Here is a 20,548-nt window from a genome sequence, read left to right on the forward strand (position 1 = left end):
TGCAGGCAATAAATGCAAATGCATTGACAAGCATTGACAGCGTAAATGATGTGCAATGACTGTCAAACTGTTAAATGATAATTTGTCGCTTCGAAGAGCTGCCTGCCCCAAATGGGCGTGGCCAAATAAATGTGATGCACATTTAAAAAGGTAGAAATGGAACAAAAAATGAAAAACAGAAACGAGAAATAGGAAAACAGACAGACAGACAGACAGAGATTGCTCAAAATCAATATATTCTCGTTTTCATTTTGTAAAGCGAGCTTAAAACTTTTCTCATGCTGAAGCACAACACAAACACATGCACAAGCTTCAATTGCAGCTGTCAAATGCATTTCAATACTGTCAAGCGCACACTGCCACACACAACACACACATACACATCCACACACACCCACACAAACACGCTGATACATATGTATATTGTATTACTGAGGTTTATTCAATTAGCCAAACAACTGGAATTTGATTTATAGTTACAATATTCATTGTTAATACATCATACCCTGTAATTCGACAATGAAAAGTAAATTAGAGGGTATGTGTAGATATTAGAATGCTAAGCAAATCTGTTCTTTGAAGTGTGCCCATTCAGAGTAGAGTTACCTTCAGAGAATCGATTCTTTATGAAGTGAGTGTCATATCTTATATACCACTCAGATATACTTTCGAAATACTTAGAACTGTACGAATTTTAATTTGATAAGCTATGCCGAAGAGGTACTTCTACTATCCATGCACTGGCTACCGGGTATTCTCTAGTCGAGCTCGAGCTTCAATTCTTCTTTTATATTACAAAATGTAATTTTTGCATTTCCTTGCCTACATATTGTGCTCTCCACATCTCAACTCTCTCTGCCTCTGCCATTTTTTTTCTCTGTCTTTCTATTTTAGTAAGACAATATAAATTCTCTAGTTGCACGCAGTATTCGCTGCAAGATACCTTTCAATTGAAGATAATCTCCATAAATATTTCTTTATAATAAAGCAAAATGGAGACCCCGCATAGAAGTTAAGTCCCTAAAGCCTTCAGAACTGGCATATAATTCGATAATGCTTCAATGTTTATAGGGTATCTGCTGTGTTGGCGCCTCGAGGCTATCTTCTGTGCTATTTCGTTAGTAGTTCGCTTTGTTTTACTTTCAGTTGTTCTATTCATTCCGTTTCTCTCTCTCTCTCTCTCTCTCTTTCTCTTTATCTCTTTCTATGTGACTTTTGTATTTGTATTTGTTTTTCTTTGTTAAATTTTTAATTGAATTGACGACGTTTTTGCTTTCTTCAACCAAAGCTCGGTCAGGTGCAGCTGAAATGGTCAGTCGCATTGCCTGCGGTGCCGTATCTCGTTCTCTCTTGGAGGCAGGAGGAGCCACAGCTGCTTGCACTCAAAACCATTTTCTCTATAGGTGCGCAGGTGTACGGTGTGTGTGTGTGTGTGTGTGTGTCGGTGTGCGCTACGAAATGGCAACAGAAATTTAATTCCAATTTAAAATGTTTCCCTCTCTTTTAATGGCCTGGCAAGCGACATTCAACAGGAATTCACAACTTTCTTTCTGCTATAGAAAATAGTTTTGAATAACTTATCTATGTATATAAATTATATACAAATATAGGTAAAGAATATATGTATACATGACCTCTAAGCTATCAAAGCAACAAGTATTAGCTCTATGATATGTATATATATGATATATATGTATATATAGATATATATGTATATACATATATAGTTCATATTGGATATTCATAGGTATGTATATGATATCTGAAACTATATTGTATGACGATTGCATTTTTGGCAAACTCAAATACAACAAAAGCGATTTGTGAAGCTACATAAAAAGTTTGATATCTCTATCTTAAACGGTAATTCAACCATAACAATATACCGATATTATAGAAATTATATGGGATTTCAGAGGAAAATGCAAAACTTCTGTACTCGGCGATTAATTTACTTTTTTTTATTCTCGGCACTCTTCACAAAATATGACACACGCTCCATTCAGAAGGGATACAACTTTACTCGACGAGACCCACAGCAAAAGTGAACTTTCCAGATGCAATCGATGCATACTTCCCACATAGATGTAATATGACAGATAATATCGATATATCCTCAATATATAAAAGATATACAGTTTGAAATCTTTAGCTTCAATATGCACTATATAATTAGATGGAAGGAGTCTTAAGCAGATATGCTTATTTATATGCTAACTGAATATACATATATTATTCAAGTATCAAACTTGTTATTATAAGTATATCAAAATTTTATAGATATTAATTGAAGCTAACCAATATGATGGATAGAGAATATACATATTAGTATAATATGGAAGAGATTGTTATACACTTCGCGTCATCAGGTTAGCGCCCCCCCTTACACTCATTTTCTTTTACGTTTTTCTCTTTGCCTATTGCACACAATCTTGGTCTTTTTTTTTTATTTCATTATCATCATATGATATGTCTCTCATACCAAAAAAAAGCGCGAGTGAAAACCCCTTATGTTTTATTTTCTATCCTTCTCTATTTTCGCAAAAAATGTGTGCACTTATTTTGCGTCATCAGATTAGCGCCCCCAAATGCAATTGTAATTATCTTGCTTATTTTGGCAATTACACTCACCAAATTTTTTGTGAAGCTCAAAGTATTCAATATATTTATAGTATGGGTAAAGAAACAGTTTTATCTTTGGTTGAAAATCAAAGATTGAGGCATACTTTGAATCTAGACTATGCAACCATAAAATTGCTGAAAAATCAGGAAAAAACAGAAAACTAAGTGGCAATTTTCTTACAAATAGGGAAAACTATGGAAAAAACTATATAAGCGGTAATAATCAAGTGATTTCAGAAGGAAATAGAAGAGCATTAGTTCGAGAAGCTTCGAATTCCCACGAATCGACCACCAAGATTAGGGTTAAAATCAGTGTTAGGACGAGCTTATCAACGGTCTAAAGAGCAATTAAGAAAGTTAATTACTTAAAGAAACAGAATGTAAAAAAAAAGACACCAGTCGATATGCTGAGAAAAGAAATACGCATTAATTTTGGCCGGGCGAATAGGACGTGGTCTACCCAATGGCAGCATGTTGTCTTTTCTGATGAGAAAAATTGAATTTGGAAGGAACTGATGGATATAATTATTATATCCATGACCTACTCATAGAAGAACATTATTTGGAACGGTTTCCAAGCCGCTGCGGCGGGGGGTGGTGTGGCATTTGTGTAGGTATCAATATCTTACTACAGCGCTTGTAAGCTTCAATTTTTGACATCGCGCATGAACGCATAGGACCATAATATCGTGTTTAAAACTGCTGTTCCGCATTTCTATAACCTGTCTGAAAACCGGCATTAGATTTTCCAGCATGATAATGCCCCAATTCAGACCGCCCGATCCCTGAAGTCCTGGATTCAGGGCCAAAAAATTGATCTCATGGAGTGGCCACCATACTCACTCGACCTTAATATCATTGGAAACGTCTGGGGATGGTTGGTCAGGAAAGTATATGAGTCCGGAAAGCATTATAGTACAAAGACAGAGTTAATCGAAGGTACTGAACACGCTTAATCAACCATATCCTTGAATAATATTGAACAACTTTATAATTCCATTCCTAATCGAATTTTTTAAGTAATTTCAAACAAAAAACGGCACTACGCACTACTAATATTACTTAAAAATAACAATAGCTTAAAATACAGGTGTTATTTTTGGTAATTAACTTAAATAAATTGAATTTAGCGCAGGGGGCGCTAATCTGATGACCAAATTTTTGTTACATGTTTTTTGTACATTTTACAAAAAAAATTATTAAAAAATAATTCTTATTGTTACAGTAGCCATTCTTTTTGTATTTTAAAGAGAAATAAATGGAGTATAATGTAAAAAAATTTCAAAGATGGAGCTCTGCTGGTTTAGATTTTATTTAGCTTTGAGGTTGAGTGTAAAGGGGGGCGCTAACCTGATGACGCGCAGTGTATATGCTGCACCACGGGTACGTTTTCTTATTCAAGTTGAATTAATGAATCACTTCATTTGTTTAGATAGATCTCTTAAAAATTTGCTTGGTTAAGAACACTGAAAATATGATCAATATTTGATACTATATGCAAAAACAGAAAGCAAAACATTCTTATATAAAGGAAAATATTGAAACGAGATACAATGACAATCAAAAAGAACTTTATTGCATATTAAATTAAATAATTTAAATGGTACATAATATTTATATATATATTAGATAAAATATTAAATAAATAATTAAAAGAGTTTGTATAGAGTTGAATTTTTATAAAACTCAATAAAATGAAAATTTCAACAAAGTTTGCATGAAAACACGTTTGGGCTTTAATGGAATTATGGCGCTGTTATCTGGTTACTAGATGAAATGCTTACCTTTCTTAGGTGGCTAAATATATACATTTGGGTCTTACCTTTTTGGAGAGCTGAGTTATATCCACGGGCGTGACACGATTTAAGGCAGCCAAACGCTGTAGACGCTCCCTCGCGTGCTCCTCGACGGCAATGACAAACGCGTCCTGCACTGAGTTCCCAATATCCCACGCTAAAGACGACCGAGAAAGAGGAAGAGAGAGAGGGAGAGAGTGAGTGAGTGGATAAAAATACAACGAAAATGATTTATGGGGCAAATGGTTGGAGCTGCTGCCACAGCCAGACAACAAAACCCGCCAACCACGAACCACCAACCACAGCAGCAGCAGCAGCAGCAGCAACAACAAAAATAACAACAACAGCAATGTTCTGGGAGTGTGCCACGAACAACAGCAACCAAATATATTTGCAGTAAAACCCCAAAATATGCGACACTATTTAAATTCTTATCGCATTATGCCCCACAATAAGGGTATTCTAGCCTAAGCCGCAGTAATATACACAATATAAGAGGCATTTCCGCACTTTTCTCCAATGTAATATACTTTGCATAAGTATCTCACACACCACATTAAGGGTATTCCATCACAGAACATGATAGCTATGATATTTGCGATATTAATTAATCAGTATAAAATATATTACATATATATCTAGGTTTATGCATTTATTTTTCATGCAACTTATATTTCACAATAGGGGTATTCCGTTATAAAACGTACTGTTTGCGTTATTTCAATATTTTTATCAGACTCAATATATAAGTATATTGGAATAATAATATGGGAATAATAATATGGGAAAATTCAAACGGCCAAAATATATTTGAAGTATATATACTTTACTGCACTATATAGATTTTCTATCAGACAGAATGCTATTATACACATTTCTTGATGTATTCTCGCATTTCTGCAAGCTTTAGCACGAATACACGAAGTATATGCAACTAGGGATATTCTATCATAATATCTAAGGGTTTTCATTATGATATATTTGTTTGAAAGAGTATCCCGCAGTCGTAAGCAGCCGATTGTGAGCATCGTAATTGCTATTATTTTCGTTTGCCTCGCAACTTTTTAACGAACTGCGAAACTGTAATCGTAACGGAAACCCATTCGTATTGCAATCACATCAAACGCCAAAGTGAAATGACTGTAATAAAGTTTGACAGGAATTGGACAGCCGAACGGCGAACGGCAAAAGGAAACCTAAAATTCAAATAAAACTTAACGAGATCCGCAATATGCGATAAATATTACATTTTTTGTTTTTCATCGAATTATAAATAGATATAGACCAAAGAAGTAAAATTCAAATGGAAATTAATTGATCCAAAGATGTGATATACATATATATTTCGTATAGATGAAAACAGAATTATGGATCTATGAGCATATCAATATATCAATATGTATGTATATATACATCATTATAGAAAATAGATGATACTCTCCCATGTAATACTCGTGTGAGCCTAGCGAAAGCTGGCGTAAACAATATTTTGGCCATTACTGTGCGCGACTTGAATAACGTAAAGTGCACTGTAGGCAATACAAATTGCGTCTGTCTCTGTCTACATACAGAGGGAGTCAGAGAGAGGGAGAGAGAGAGAGAGAGAGAGAGACAGAGAGAGAGAGGAGAGTGAGTGAGTGGCTGGGTGAATATGTGGCGAAACATGTTCATTAATAAGGCATTTCCGCTTGACGTTCAACATATGAGTCAAACACATCGAACAATACAAATTGCTAGATGATATTATATATTCTCTCTCACACACACACACACACACACACACACACATACGCGCACACTCACGCATGCACAGAACAACACATGTACACAGTTACTCAGAAGTCAGTTGAATATTATTTATATGGTAATCTCATGAGTATGCCAATGTAGGCGAATAATGCACTTTAAAGTCGATTGGGCGAATGGGCGTGTGGGCGTGGCAGAGTCAATATCATCTATATATGTACATATGTATTTACTTTGCATGCCAGCTGATTGAGTAGAAATGGATATGCATAGCCAAAATGGGAGGCGAAGGGGGAACCTGACTGGGGGACGGGGGGAAGGGGACGGGGAAAGGGGAAGGAACGGGGCAACTGGGCTGTTCCCTCGGGCAAATCCCAGTCATTTGCATAGTTAAATGCGTTACTCTTGATTTAACCAGCTGGAAAATCAGATGTCGCACACATCTCATTGGATAAAAACCTAATTTGAGCTCGTTCTGCCAGGCACCTGTCAGAGCTGCCAATAACTTATCTAAGCAACGCATGAAACTGATTATTCTCCAGCCAAACAAATGCTGACAGAATCTTGAAATGCCCTAATGGATGCAATGCAGTACAATCGATAAGGAATACAGCGGATCTCTTCGTAGTCGGACTTTAAGATATAGGTTTCCTGACATCCGATAAAGTGTTAAACGTCTAAAACAAATTCTAGCCAAAACTGAATTTATCGGAACTTCTTAGTTCAGTCTAGAGACCAGAGTCTAGCTTTAGCTGATTGCACAAGTCTTCAAGAATCTTCAAGCATATATACTAAATTATAATAAATCAGTAGAGTAGAGTTAAATATCAAAATTGTGGTAAAATAGATTGATGAATCCACGATATTATTTAGATCATGGACTATCAGTGCGACGATATGTTCCGCATGCGAAATCTCTAGCACTTGACATAAGCGTGCTTCTAATAGATTTTACGACTTCTCACGCCCCCGTTAGAGCGTATCTGGAAAATCTTATAAAAAAAATGGTTTTCATGATTATACGCAAGAAATCTCACTTCCCTAGTTTCAATAGCAACGAAACGGAATGGAATTGCATTCATACCCGGATGGAATAGAACGGTTATTTCCAAAAATTAATATATTACTTTACACATGCAGGGACTTATCGGATATCAAAATATAATAGCATCAATCAATTAATAGATATAAGCTTTCATCGTAATAAGTAATAAACATCAAATTGAAACGATTCGAGGATAATAAAACAAATTCACAAAAATTATCAAAATAAAAAAAAAATATTTGAAGCTTGATTAATATGTTTGAGAATCAATAGAGGAGATTCATATCCTTAAACGAGTAAGAAAGCTCTAGCGAGACTGCTCGACTACGAGATCACCTGAACCCTTCGAGCAATAGCTATTTCAATCATTTTTCGCGTCTTTCTGCTCACACAAGACACAGATACACACACACACACACAGGGAGATACGCACGCACGTCTCGAGTATTTGAAATACGCCTTTTACAAATATGTGGGTAAGGGGTGGATATAGGGGTGGGGGGTAAATTTTAACAAAAAGCGAAATTGTATAAAATGCATATAAGTATACATTTAAAATTTGGAGACTCTATCTTTAAATTTAGGAGATATAATTTAATAACTGAGTTTCGACACGCTTTTTTATCGATAAAAAATAACAGGATGAGTTATCGATTTTTGGTGATAAGCTCGATATCCGCGCAGTATATACGGACAAAATAATTGAAGTCTCTAGCTCTTATATCTTTTGAAATCTCTACAGGATCTATATCTAAAGATATTAATACTCATGTGCTTCATGTGAACTCTGTGTTTACTTTGGCCTATTGCGAATTCATTCTGAATTGCTTAAGAGTGTTTCATGCGAATTGAGCTCCATTAGTTGAGCTGATGATGCGTATGAGGAATGCATAAGATACTGAACTTTGGTGCGGCATAGGACTTGGACACTTTGCTTTCATGGATTGATTTCTGTGCTCTTTAAATCACCAGAAGTTTGCCGAGCAAATGGCAAAGGAATTTTTCCAACTATTGTGTGGAAGAGGAAAAGTTTTACTTTTAAAATTCGGTTTGGTGTTGTCAGCACCAACGTCTCTGCCAGACCTCGAGAGAGCACAACCACCCAACCACACAATCACCCAGCCGCCCAGCTATCCAAGCATCCAGCCATCCGCCTTGACGCTACCAAGCATTACTTTTGCCCGCACTCAACTTTAGCTGTCACTTTTATTGCTTTTCAGCTGCAGCTTGGCACGCCCACATACCCCAACGCCTAAACGCCCTTGCGCCATACGCCCACGCGCCCGTTTAGCCTTCAACACGTCGTCAGCGCAGCCTCGGCTTTAATTTCATTTTGACGCCCTTGCATTTTGTATACCCTGTAATCCAGGAAAAAGGGCAAAAATTTTACGGTATGCATAACGTAATTGATACGAAAAGTTATCGATATATATTCGATAGGCTTTCAACTACAATTTGTTGGATGTTGGCGTAGCATATTGCTCCTTTAAATTTCTGAATAAAAAATGTATTTCAATGGAGAAGTGTATATATTTATCGATATATCGATAACTATACGAATATCTGATAATTTTTATTTCTTCAAATAATTATACTTATCGATAACTGATGAAATATATTTTCGTATACAAGTGCTCAGCTATCGATAATTAACAAATATTTCAAAATTATTTTCTAGTAATTCAAATATTATTAATTATATCATTTGACAGCCGAGAGCTAATATATCGATACAGTTATCGATAATATAAACATATTTAGAGGATATGTTTTAGCTGCGCATACGAGAGTCCAAGCACATTGTGCAGCTCTTGTCGGTTGCGCGTGATAAAGAGAGCGGGTATTGCACAGTCGAGCCGTTTTTTGTTATTTTTTGTTTAGTTAAGGATTTTTTGGGCTGTTGATTGCATCAAGGGGCGGCCAGCATGGCGGATGCAGCGCCCAGAGCATGACGCAGCCATGTGGCAGTAGCTGCTCAATCTTGGCTCTAGGTCGTGCTCTCTGCCATGCCACACCCCACATCCCCGCCCTTACGCCCATACGCCCACGGGCTGCGGCCACTCGCAGTTGCAAATCCAATTAGGCGCCGCTGCGTCATATGTCGTTGAACCTCCACAGGCGCAGCTGGCACTGGCAGCCATGCTTTGACTTTTAATCTCATTTGCTTGTCTGCATGTGTGTGTGTGTGCGTTAGTGGGCGTGTGGGCGTGTGGGTGTGTGGGTGTGGGTGGGTGCGTGTGTGTGCGTATGCATATTGCGAAGCATGCCAGCTCGCATGACGCGCCTTGTCAGCTGCAAGGCGATTGAGTTCATGTCCATGTCCATGTCCACGTCCACGTCCATGTCGAGTGCATCTGGGGACGCGCTGAGCATGCAACTGTTTAACTTGGCCAGTTAAAGCTGTTAACTCCCTGCGGTCCGCGTCTGCCCATTGTCCACCGTCCATCAGCCATTGGCCATTGGCCATTGGCCATTGGTGCCAGGTTATTAACCTTAATTAGCAATTAATGGCGCTAAAGGGCCACATCGACTGCTCTCCACACAAATTGGATAGCTCATCGTCATTGTCATCACTGTCACTACAGACAGTCCATTGATGTGTGTGTCTATGGCTGCGCCCGCCACATATGTATGTGTGCATTGCCTTAGACACACACATTTGCAACTGTGGAGCGGGCTGAAATCAAAACGCGAACAGCTGCAGGGCTTTAATTGGCCCAACAAATCGATAAACAATAAACTAAAGTGCTCTCTAATTGCAGCTGCATAAACATACATACATACATACATATACAGCAACAACAACAATGAGAGCAACACCAACAGCGAAACGGTAACTACTATTTACTACTGTTACTACTAGTACTTCTATTGACTACTACTACTGCTCCTATTGACTAATACTACTTCTACTACTACTACTGTTAGAATTCCTATTGACTGCTATTACTGCTACTACTACTGCACTTATTGACTACTACTACTGTTACTACTACTACTCTTATTGACTGCTACTACTAATCCTATTGACTAATACTACTGCACTACTACTACTGTTAGAATTCCTATTGACTGCTACTACTACTGCATTTATTGACGACTACTACTGCTATTACTACTACTCCTATTAATTAATACTACTGCTACTACTACTACTACTACTACTACTACTGTTAGAATTCCTATTGACTGCTATTACTGCTACTACTACTGCACTTATTGACTACTACTACTGCTACTACTACTACTCTTATTGACTGCTATTACTGCTACTACTAATCCTATTGACTTATACTACTGCGCTACTACTACTGTTAGAATTCCTATTGACTACTATTACTGCTACTACTACTGCATTTATTGACGACTACTACTGCTATTACTACTACTCCTATTAATTAATACTACTGCTACTACTACTACTCTTATTGACTGCTACTACTGCTACTACTAATCCTATTGACTAATACTACTTCTACTACTACTACTCTTATTGACTGCTACTACTGCTACTACTAATCCTATTGACTAATACTACTGCACTACTACTACTGTTAGAATTCCTATTGACTGCTATTACTGCTACTACTACTGCATTTATTGACGACTACTACTGCTATTACTACTACTCCTATTAACTAATACTACTGCTACTACTACTACTCTTATTGACTGCTACTAGTGCTACTACTAATCCAATTGACTAATACTACTGCACTACTACTACTCCTATTGAGTACTATTACTACTACAAGTACTACTAGTACTGCTACTACTACTGCTACAACAAGTACTACTAGTACTGCTACTACTACTACTACAACAAGTACTACTAGTACTGCTACTACTACTACTACAACAAGTACTACTAGTACTGCTACTACTTCTACTACAACAAGTACTACTAGTACTGCTACTACTACTACTACAACAAGTACTACTAGTACTGCTACTACTACTACTACAACAAGCACTACTAGTACTGCTACTACTACTACTACAACAAGTACTACTAGTACTGCTACTACTACTACTACAACAAGTATTACTAGTAATGTTACTACTGCTACTACTATTACAAAAACATCTACTACTACTACTACGGAAACTACAACAACAACTACTACTGCTACTACTACTACTACTACTACGGCAACTACAACAACAACTACTATTGTTACTACCACTACTACTGCTATTGACTACTACTTCTATTGACTAGCGAATTCCAGTGGACTCTGAGTTATGACTGGGCTAAAATACTCATTCATGTAGCAGAAATTACACGCTATTTAAGCACTTCTCATATCATCTGTATATATACCATATTATTTTCTCTCAAACAGTCGCAATTGAAAGGCTTTCTGTTTACTTAATTTACCAAATCCCAATTGCATTTATTATTTGTATTTATTTGGCGTTGAATCGTGTGATCTTTACTATTTATTTATTATGCTCTGTATTATTTGACAATTCACAAAAGAGGCATGTTGATTGTTGGGCAAGGTTATTGTGAAAATGATCTATTTATATATTGAACATGAATATGATAGTATGAATATTATATACATTCTATTAATATACTCATACACTCATATAATAAATACTTCATGACACGCTGTCAATATACAATTATTAATATGGGTTAAGAAATATATAGCAAATGAGATTCTATCTGGAAGAATGTATATTGTATTTTTGTACATTCTACTAAGGCCCTCATAGAGTAAATATTCGTATTTATGAGAGATACTAGGTACACATAGGGGTCCTTTAGAACAAGTTCATTTTCACTCTGCAAATCTAGTAAAGAGAATTGTTTTGATCATCTCATATTTCATAGCCAAAGTTTTTCTGTCGTGTGCTCAATGTAAATATGTGAATCTCTTTCGCTTCAGTTGTCTGTTTGTGTCTCCCTGTCTGTGTCTGTGTCGGTGTGTGTTTATATTTTGTATATAATTACTTGTGTTTATTTCCCTATTTGCCCCCAGCTGGACTTGCCTATACTAGCGCCAACGCCAACGCCCACGCCATCGGCCCCGCCCCCGACCTCAGTGACTGCACCTACAGTGCGGCTGGCACGTCGTATACGTGATACCTGAGCTTTGTGTCTGGCCCGCATCAACCTTTTTAATATGTTGCGAACCCGCTTCGACTTGCGCTCACACACTAATTGGCCATTAAAATATTAATATTACAATGCTAACGAATCTACATATAGTATATACATATGTATGTATGAATATATATTCGAAATTTTCGCGCATGACATCAAATGCGAATTCGTCGAAATGGAATTCTTTCGATTCGATTCACTATAATCTCGGCTAGCTGGTTAATAAAATAGTTTCGTCTGTTTTTTACGCTCACGTGTTTTACGTGTCAAAACTTTGAATTATTTCTGCCATTGTTTTCAATTATTCTTATAGGTGTTTTCCCATCGTTAAAATGTAGATATATTCTGAATTTTATTCAGGTGTCTCTTACAATTTTGCCCATTTACATAAGTCTTAACTTCAATAACAATGACAAGCTATTAATTTAGGAATAAATATATAGATATATAGAGAAATATACAAAAATAAAAATAGATCTTCAGGTATAGAGACATATTGTATAGTATCTGCAGTACATTTCAATACTAAATAAATACTTTATTATACATTATAAATAAAGATTTTAAGCTATATACAATATAGATCTTTGCAGATCTTTGAGCGAAACTCATTTTTGTACCGCTGACACAAATTTAATGCCACTTTGGACGGGTAGGATTTAAATATCCAACGTACTATCGTATCCCCAGATGGCGCCACCAATAAAATTTGTATTGTAGTCTCGCATTGAAACGGACCATGTATATTTCTTATATGATTAAACTTTTCTATTTTAATAGATTTTGACAGAATTTTTAAATTTACAAAAGTAAAATATTTAGATTTTGCCCAACCTTTCAGATACATATTTTAAAGTTTATATTTCAGAAATTATTTACTTTCATATTTAACACAAATTTTACAATCTTAGCTCGTTTAGCTTTTTTTCAACTCTTGCATACACACATACATATATGTATATAATTTAACTAAAGATGTGCTATATAAAGACTTTTCACTTTTATATCTGTCAATATTTTCTGTTTATCGCTATCATTTCTAAACTTTCTAATCTGTGCAAATCGTTTTCCTTTTGATAGTTGATCTGTTAGAGCATACATACATGTATATATACTCAGTGTATTTATTATTTTGAATACCACTCAATGTTAGCATTGTAAAATTTAGTTCGAATCGGGGCTTGTCACTTCCAGTAAGGAATTTATACAGAAAACTGCAAATTTCACAAGTCGATGACTATAGCCAACGGCTTTGAGGCTCGGTACAAATTTTCGAGAGGTTCTTCTTTCTGCCCATTTTGCAAATTCACAATAAAAAAACAGTTGATTAATGTAACTCTCTTATTTCATTTAAACCATAGTCTCTATCTCTCTTTCTCATTCCACCTCTATGTCTCTTCTACTTCTACTACTTCTACTTCTGCTGATCTCTCTATTTGTCAACCCATGTATCTCTCTTTCTATCTGTCTATCTGCCCTTTCCCTCTCATCCCCCCTATTTTTATCACTATCTTTATCCTGAAACCATGTCTCGCTGTCTACATACCTCCTCCTCCTTATCCTTACTTCCTTTTTATACCCTGAACCCATTTTCAATGTGAAATCAGGGTATAATGGTTTTGTGAAAAAGTATGTAACGGGCAGAAGGAGGCGTGGCATACCCCATAAAGTATATATTTTCTTGATCAGGGCGACGAGCTGAGTCGATATAGCTCTGTCCGTCCGTCCGTATGAGTGCGTCGATCTCAGAAGTTATAAGAGCTAGAGAGCTGAAATTTGGCATGCATACTCGTGTGTACCATACCAGTACAAGTTTATCATATTTTTCGATAACTCATCCGATAACTTTTTTATCGAGAATAATCGAAAAATCGATATTGTTTATTCATCCTAATTTAAACACTTTTAGACCTAGAGACTTCAGATTTACTGTGTATATACAGTTGATCGACATGAAGATTTTGTAATTTATAGATTTTTGATTTCAAATACTAGAGACTTGTGCTTTAGAATGTACATGCATTTGAACATTATGATTACGTTTTGAAAGTTTATTAAGATTGTACGTCTAGAAAATAAATTATTCAGCAAATAAATTCGTATAATATTGAAGCGAAGTCGATGCTTACTGCGCCGTTAGCAGAGCGCGTTGTTATACATGCGTCTGGATGTATGTGTATGTATGTGTGCATAGAAGAAGTGCAGAATGATTATCAGAATATCAGCTTGGAGGGTTAAGGGTATCTCCTAGTCGAGCAGTCTCGACTAGAGTCTTCTTACTTGTTTTCCTCAATTTCTTTCGCAAGCTCCGGAGGCTCCCTATCCGTATCTTCTTCCTTTTCTTTAGCTTAGACATATATACATACATACATATGTATATTTCGCTCTGTCTCAATAGATCCCTTGTTATGTCGATATATCTACATATATCTCTCGATATCCTCTCTCTCTCTTTCGCTTGCTCTATCTACACAATCTCTTAAACTCTTAACCTTTAAACAACCCTCGCTCTATCCCGCTACTTCTAGCATATTCTTGCTTATACTATAATATACACTATTAAATGCATACACACCCACACACACGTGCACATAATATATGTAGTTACTTGTGTATGTGTGTGTGTGTGTGTGTGAGTATCATTATTTTAACATTCTTTTCTCAGCTTTATAGCTGTTGCTGTTCTGCTGCTGCTGCTGCTGCTGCTGTTGCTTCTTTCTCCTCTTCTTCTGATGTTGCTGTAACTGTTGTTGTTGTTATTATTATTATTGCTGTTGTATTTGTTGTTGCTGCTGCTTTTGCTCTTGCTGTTGTTGTTAGCCATTTTTCAGCATCGCTTTTGTTGCTGTTTTGTGAAACTCGTTTGGTGCACAAGATTTCGTTTTTATACTCGTACTTTGCTTTATCTGCGGCTCTTCCAATTCTTTGTTTTTTTTTTCTTTTTTGGTTTTTTTTGCTTATGCTTTGTTTTTTTTTTCGCTCTCTCAATTTTTGTTGTGCTTCTTCTATATTTTATCTACGTAGCATGTGCGCGGGTTATGTAACCGCAAAATGATGTATCGCATTTCCGAGGCTGCTGGCAGGCGACTCTATAGGACGGTGTGGGCGTGGCTTGGTGGCCAGTCTGGGCTGCTGCCCATGACCAGCGCTGGGCCGTGAACTTTTTGCAGCAGCCAGCGGTCGCCGGCCACAGAGAGAGAGAACAGAAACTGTTACTGGGAACAGTTAGCGCGGCTGCATTTCTGCTCTGTGTGTGTGTCTGTGTGTGTGTGTGAACAGTTAATTATAATACATACAATGTATATCGCACATTTTTCAGCTTTTTCTGTATGTGTGCGTGTGCCAAAAATGGAAAGTAATATGGAAATTGTGGTCTGTTATGCATTGACTTTCGTTTGCCATAAGAAAGTCGACAAAAAATTAGTTTCGTTTATGTCTCACGTAATCCACATTAAATGCTTTTGCTCTCTCTGTCTCGCTCTCTCCCGCTATCTATCTGTGTATCTTTGTCTGTCCTTGCGACTTTTTCTCTAAGCTTTTTTGTCTTTTTGACAGATTTATTTGTTTTTACTGCTTACGCATAGATAAGAAATGCCAAAAATATAAATCTGCTTTTCTGTCCATCTCTATCTCAGTCTCGCTCATTTACTATGTACCTTACGCTATCTCCTCGTTCCTCGTTTATGCTTTATATACATAAGTTAAGAAGCTATTTGATAATATTAAAGTATCTTTAAACTCTATTTAATGTATACAAAATTCGTGGTCAATATATTAACATAATATTTATGTAATATGCATATATAGGCTATATGTATGTATTTGTACATGTAGCCAACGATAGTATTACTCAATAATAGTCCATAATAATATATAGATAATTTCAGTTACAATACCTTTGATGAATTCAACGCTTACAATAAAGCACTAGCCATATATGGTCGTAAATCTAATCTAATGTTTGCTAGGAGTTCGCATTTTCTTAAAAACAGCAAAAATTAGATAATCTGTACAAAAGTTTCTTTTTTAAATGACAGCATCAGTTTTATCTCAGAGATAAGAAGGGGTGCTTTTTTTTTTTTTTTTTTTTTTTTTGTGCAGTAAGATTTCTTAAATATTTGTTTAATTTGGTATACAAATTACAGGATGATTTGCTTAGTGGTCTTTTAAGTCTTCAAGGTATAGGTATATACATACATATATGTACATATACATACTAAAAGTACTATATTTATTGGATTTAAAATAAATTCTTTAGAGATTTTCAATTATTAAATAAATACATTAAATTTTCATTTATATTCTCTTAAGTTTTCTATTACCAATATTTCCATCATATTATAAATAAAATAAAGTATTTTTAGTTAGATATTTGCACTACATTACACTTCTTAAATATTTCAATTTCAAACTAACTTAAATTCACGTATCAAAAGCATTTTCTTATTGGAAAATAGAAAACAAAAAAGTCATAGTCAAAGTTTTTCGTTCATTTGAGTCGCTCGAGAATCGCTGGAGCACGTTCTCATTCTTTTACGTTTCTTTTTTTTTTTTTTTTTTTTTTTTTTAGTAAGGAACTTTTAAAATGAGCCTGGCAGTTGAAAGTCCAACTCCCTGGACTCTGCCAAGACTAGGAAGTCAAAACTTTAAAGGAATAGATCTTAAAACAGACAGTCATTTCATTCCAAACAAGGAAAAAAAAATAATTGAAAATTAAAATTCTTCAAACCTCAGTAATTAGTTGAAACTCATGTTATTTTAATTTACTATTCACAATACTTTGTGATATTACTTAAATAGACAAACAAAAATAATAATATTAATTTGAAATATTCATAATATATTCATATTTAATTACTCCATAATAATTATAATTTGTTCGCCATTTTGTTGTTGTTTAGTTTTAATTGAATGCCCTTCGGCGTATTAGCTTAACCTACTTTCCGCATTGGCCTAACCCGAATGAATTGGGCCGAAGCGCCCTCTGGCGAAAATCGTGCGAGTTTGTTTGACTTGACTAATTGATGCAGCATTTAAAAACGAGGAAAAAGAAGCAGAAGAAAAACTGTCAACTGGCCCCAATCTCTGGCTCACCTGCTCATCCTCAAGCCAGGTGCGCATATCAATGTGTGCTAAACAGATTTGACTGTTTGATAGCCCCCAACAAACTTTACCTGTGCGCCGCATACACACATTGAGATATATGTAAGTGTGTGTATGTGTGTGTCGAGGCGAGTGCCCCTTATCAGTTCGCTTATCAGGCAGCAGCAGCACAACACAAACAAGAAATTGTTTAATTGTTAGCATTGCCATTGGCTCTGTGACATGACAATAGGGCGCGGGGCACAGGTGACTGGGTGGGTGTGTCAGCGGAATGGGGCGGGCAGAGGCAGCCGTTAGCTGATGGACGGTCGCAGTATTAAATGCCTTTATTATGCCACGACACAGAGTATGAGAGCGAGTGCCATGCCAGCTAGATGAAGCCAAACAGAGGGCAGAGAGCGAGAAAGGGTACACTGACTATCCCTCTCCCTCTCCCTCTCTCTCTCTCTCTCTTGTTCACTCTCTATGTGTGTGTGTTTACCTTTTAAGCACTTTCAACTTTTTAAATTGAATTCATTTCGAGTTGATGATGACGACCCTGATGATTGTCAGCGTTGTTGGCATTTTCAGTTTCAGTTGTTCAGAGTTGTTCTTTTGCTAAGTCCCTCCCCTACCCCGACCGAGCCGGCCCCCGCTTTCCTCGCTCGCTCGGTCTTCTCGTTGTGCTTATAGCTTCGTTTTTGTTGTTTTCTTTTCTTTCCGTAGTTGTCATTGTTGTCGTGGTTCTCATTGCTGCTGTTATTGCTCAGGTGCGCATTGTCTCACGTTTGTTTATTTATTGGCTCGCTTGATTGCCTCACACTTGCTTTTCTTTGCTGCTCTTTAGTTATTCGAGTGACGTCTTTCAATTGCATTCGCCTCTTTACACACACCTGACCACCCACCGCCCACTGCCAGCCCCACATAACTCTTTTTTTACTTTTTCAACGTTCTTCCCTCTCCTGTGCTCCACTTTCACTGTCAACTTCGCGTTTCCCGCTCATTTAGTTCCGTTTCCCACAATCTAAAAACGTTTCCGACTCCGACTACAACACCAACAACAACACCTTCACTCTACCCATAAAATTGGCTTCCAAATGATCTAGCCGCAGCCAATTATCATAAAAATTGCGCGTTTCTAGTGCTCAATCAGCAAGCGAAAAAGACCTTAAAAGTAGCAAAAAACAAGTAAGAAGGCTCCAGTCGAGATTGCTCGACTGGGAGATACCCTGAACCCTCCGAGCTGATACTCTACTCATTCTGCACTTCTTTTATGTAGATATGCATACACGCATCAATACGCACGTATATCACGCGCTCTGCTAACTGCGCAGTAAGCAGCAGCTGCGCTTGGGTTGCGCTGCAATGTGGGCAATATTATGACAATTTATTTGTTGAATAATTTCTTTTGTAGACATACGATCTTAATGAAACTTTCAAAGCGTGATCATATGGTTAAAAATTCCAAAGTCTCTAGTACTAGAAATGCGTTTTTTTACAAATTGGGGGAGAAGGGGGCGTGGTATCCAAAATCTGTATATTCAAAATCTTCGTGTCGATCAACTGTAATCACACAGTAAATCTGAAGTCTCTAGGTCTAAAAGTGTTTCAATTAGGCTGAATAAACAATGTCGATTTTTCGATTATTCCCGATCAAAAAGTTATCGGATGAATTATCGAGAAATATGATAAACTTGTACTGGTATGGTACATACGAGTATGCATGCCGAATTTCAGCTCTCTAGCTCTTATAACTTCTGAGATCGACGCACTCATACGGACGGACAGACGGACAGAGCTAAATCGACTCAGCTCGTCGCCTTGATCAAGAATATATCAACTTTATCGGGTATGCCACGCCTCCTTCTGTCCGTTACATACTTTTTCACAAAACCATTATACCCTGATTTCCCATTTTCAATGGGTTCAGGGTATAAAAACAACAAACTAAGCTGCCTTGTTTATTGCACTTGGATCAGGGCAGGTAATGACTAACGGGAATTAGCAGAAACAAAACATTAGATAGAAATAAATGGCACTGTCAATGTCCGATTTAACGATGTAATAAAACTCCCAACTTTCATAAATATATTCATTAGCAGTGAACAAATGAAGCTGTCTGCTGCACGCGCTCTACAGTTGCACAATTGTTATTTGGCCGAGCAGCGCCCCTAGCGGGGCTTTTGCAGGGTACTTTACAAAATGCGCTTGCATGCCGAGAACGGTAAATGGCCCAAAATAAGAGCGACAGAGAGAGAGAGAGAGAGAGGAAGAGCTGGAGTGCGCGCAGCCAGCTTAAGAGCGTGCAAAGAGAGAACGCAAAGAACCAACAGCAGGTAGAACGACAGCAACAAAACCAACAACAGCAACAAAAAGCACAAGAACAACAACAACTGCAGCTAGTAGCAGATACAAAAAAGGAAAAAAGAAGAACAAATGAAAACAAAACAACTCGGAAAAAAAAAACAAGTTGAAGCAATTGCGGAAGCACAAGAAATTGCATTGTATTCGAATCGTTTAAAGTATACGACGAGGGATGAGGAAGAAAGGGGTGTGGGAGGGGGGCGAATAGAGCAAAGCGTGAAGAATGGAAAGGGCAACAAAGGGCCAATGAGACGCTGCATTCGCATATTCAATATACATATGTATGTAAATATATGTAAATATTGATATATGTATATATATACATATGTATGTAGAAATATAAATTTAAGTAATGCGAATTTATTGCTTTGCATTAACAAAATTATCAATAAACTACATAATAATACATAAGTTCTGTATTATATAAACATATTTCATAATAAGTTAACCTTTTCCCGTATATAAATATATTTCATAATAAGTTAACCTTTTCCTTTGATTTATTTTTATTATTCTATATTTTGCGATTTATTATTTAAGGTTTTAATGATTCATTGGAGGCTGTAAAAGTTACAATATTTGTCAAATGAATCACGGGTCTATTATGATCTCCAATAGAGCTTCATGGTCAAAGCAGCACACATTGATGTGAATCCCACAAAATTGAACCTACAACCGTCACAATTACATAGATTTGGCTTCTACGCAAATAATATTAGAATTTTGACTATGTTCAATTTAAATTGCTTTAGCTATAGCTTCTATTTGGTGGGCCTG

The 20,548-nt window shown here is 36.6% G+C and overlaps 1 protein-coding gene across 6 annotated transcripts in view; it reads right to left on the reverse strand.

The window, feature by feature from the left end:
* The window catches only part of LOC6586192 (protein PALS1), an 85,688-nt gene that overhangs the window by 41,732 nt on the left and 23,408 nt on the right, over window positions 1-20,548 (reverse strand). For all 6 annotated transcript variants that reach the window (XM_044011590.1, XM_044011592.1, XM_032733166.2 and 3 more), the window contains one exon: window positions 4,445-4,575. In XM_044011590.1, the coding sequence (XP_043867525.1) occupies window positions 4,445-4,575 (131 nt within the window). The remainder of the gene's footprint in view (window positions 1-4,444; window positions 4,576-20,548) is intronic.

Source organism: Drosophila mojavensis, unplaced genomic scaffold, assembly GCF_018153725.1.
Source record: "Drosophila mojavensis isolate 15081-1352.22 unplaced genomic scaffold, ASM1815372v1 contig_136, whole genome shotgun sequence".
NCBI lineage: Eukaryota > Metazoa > Arthropoda > Insecta > Diptera > Drosophilidae > Drosophila > Drosophila mojavensis.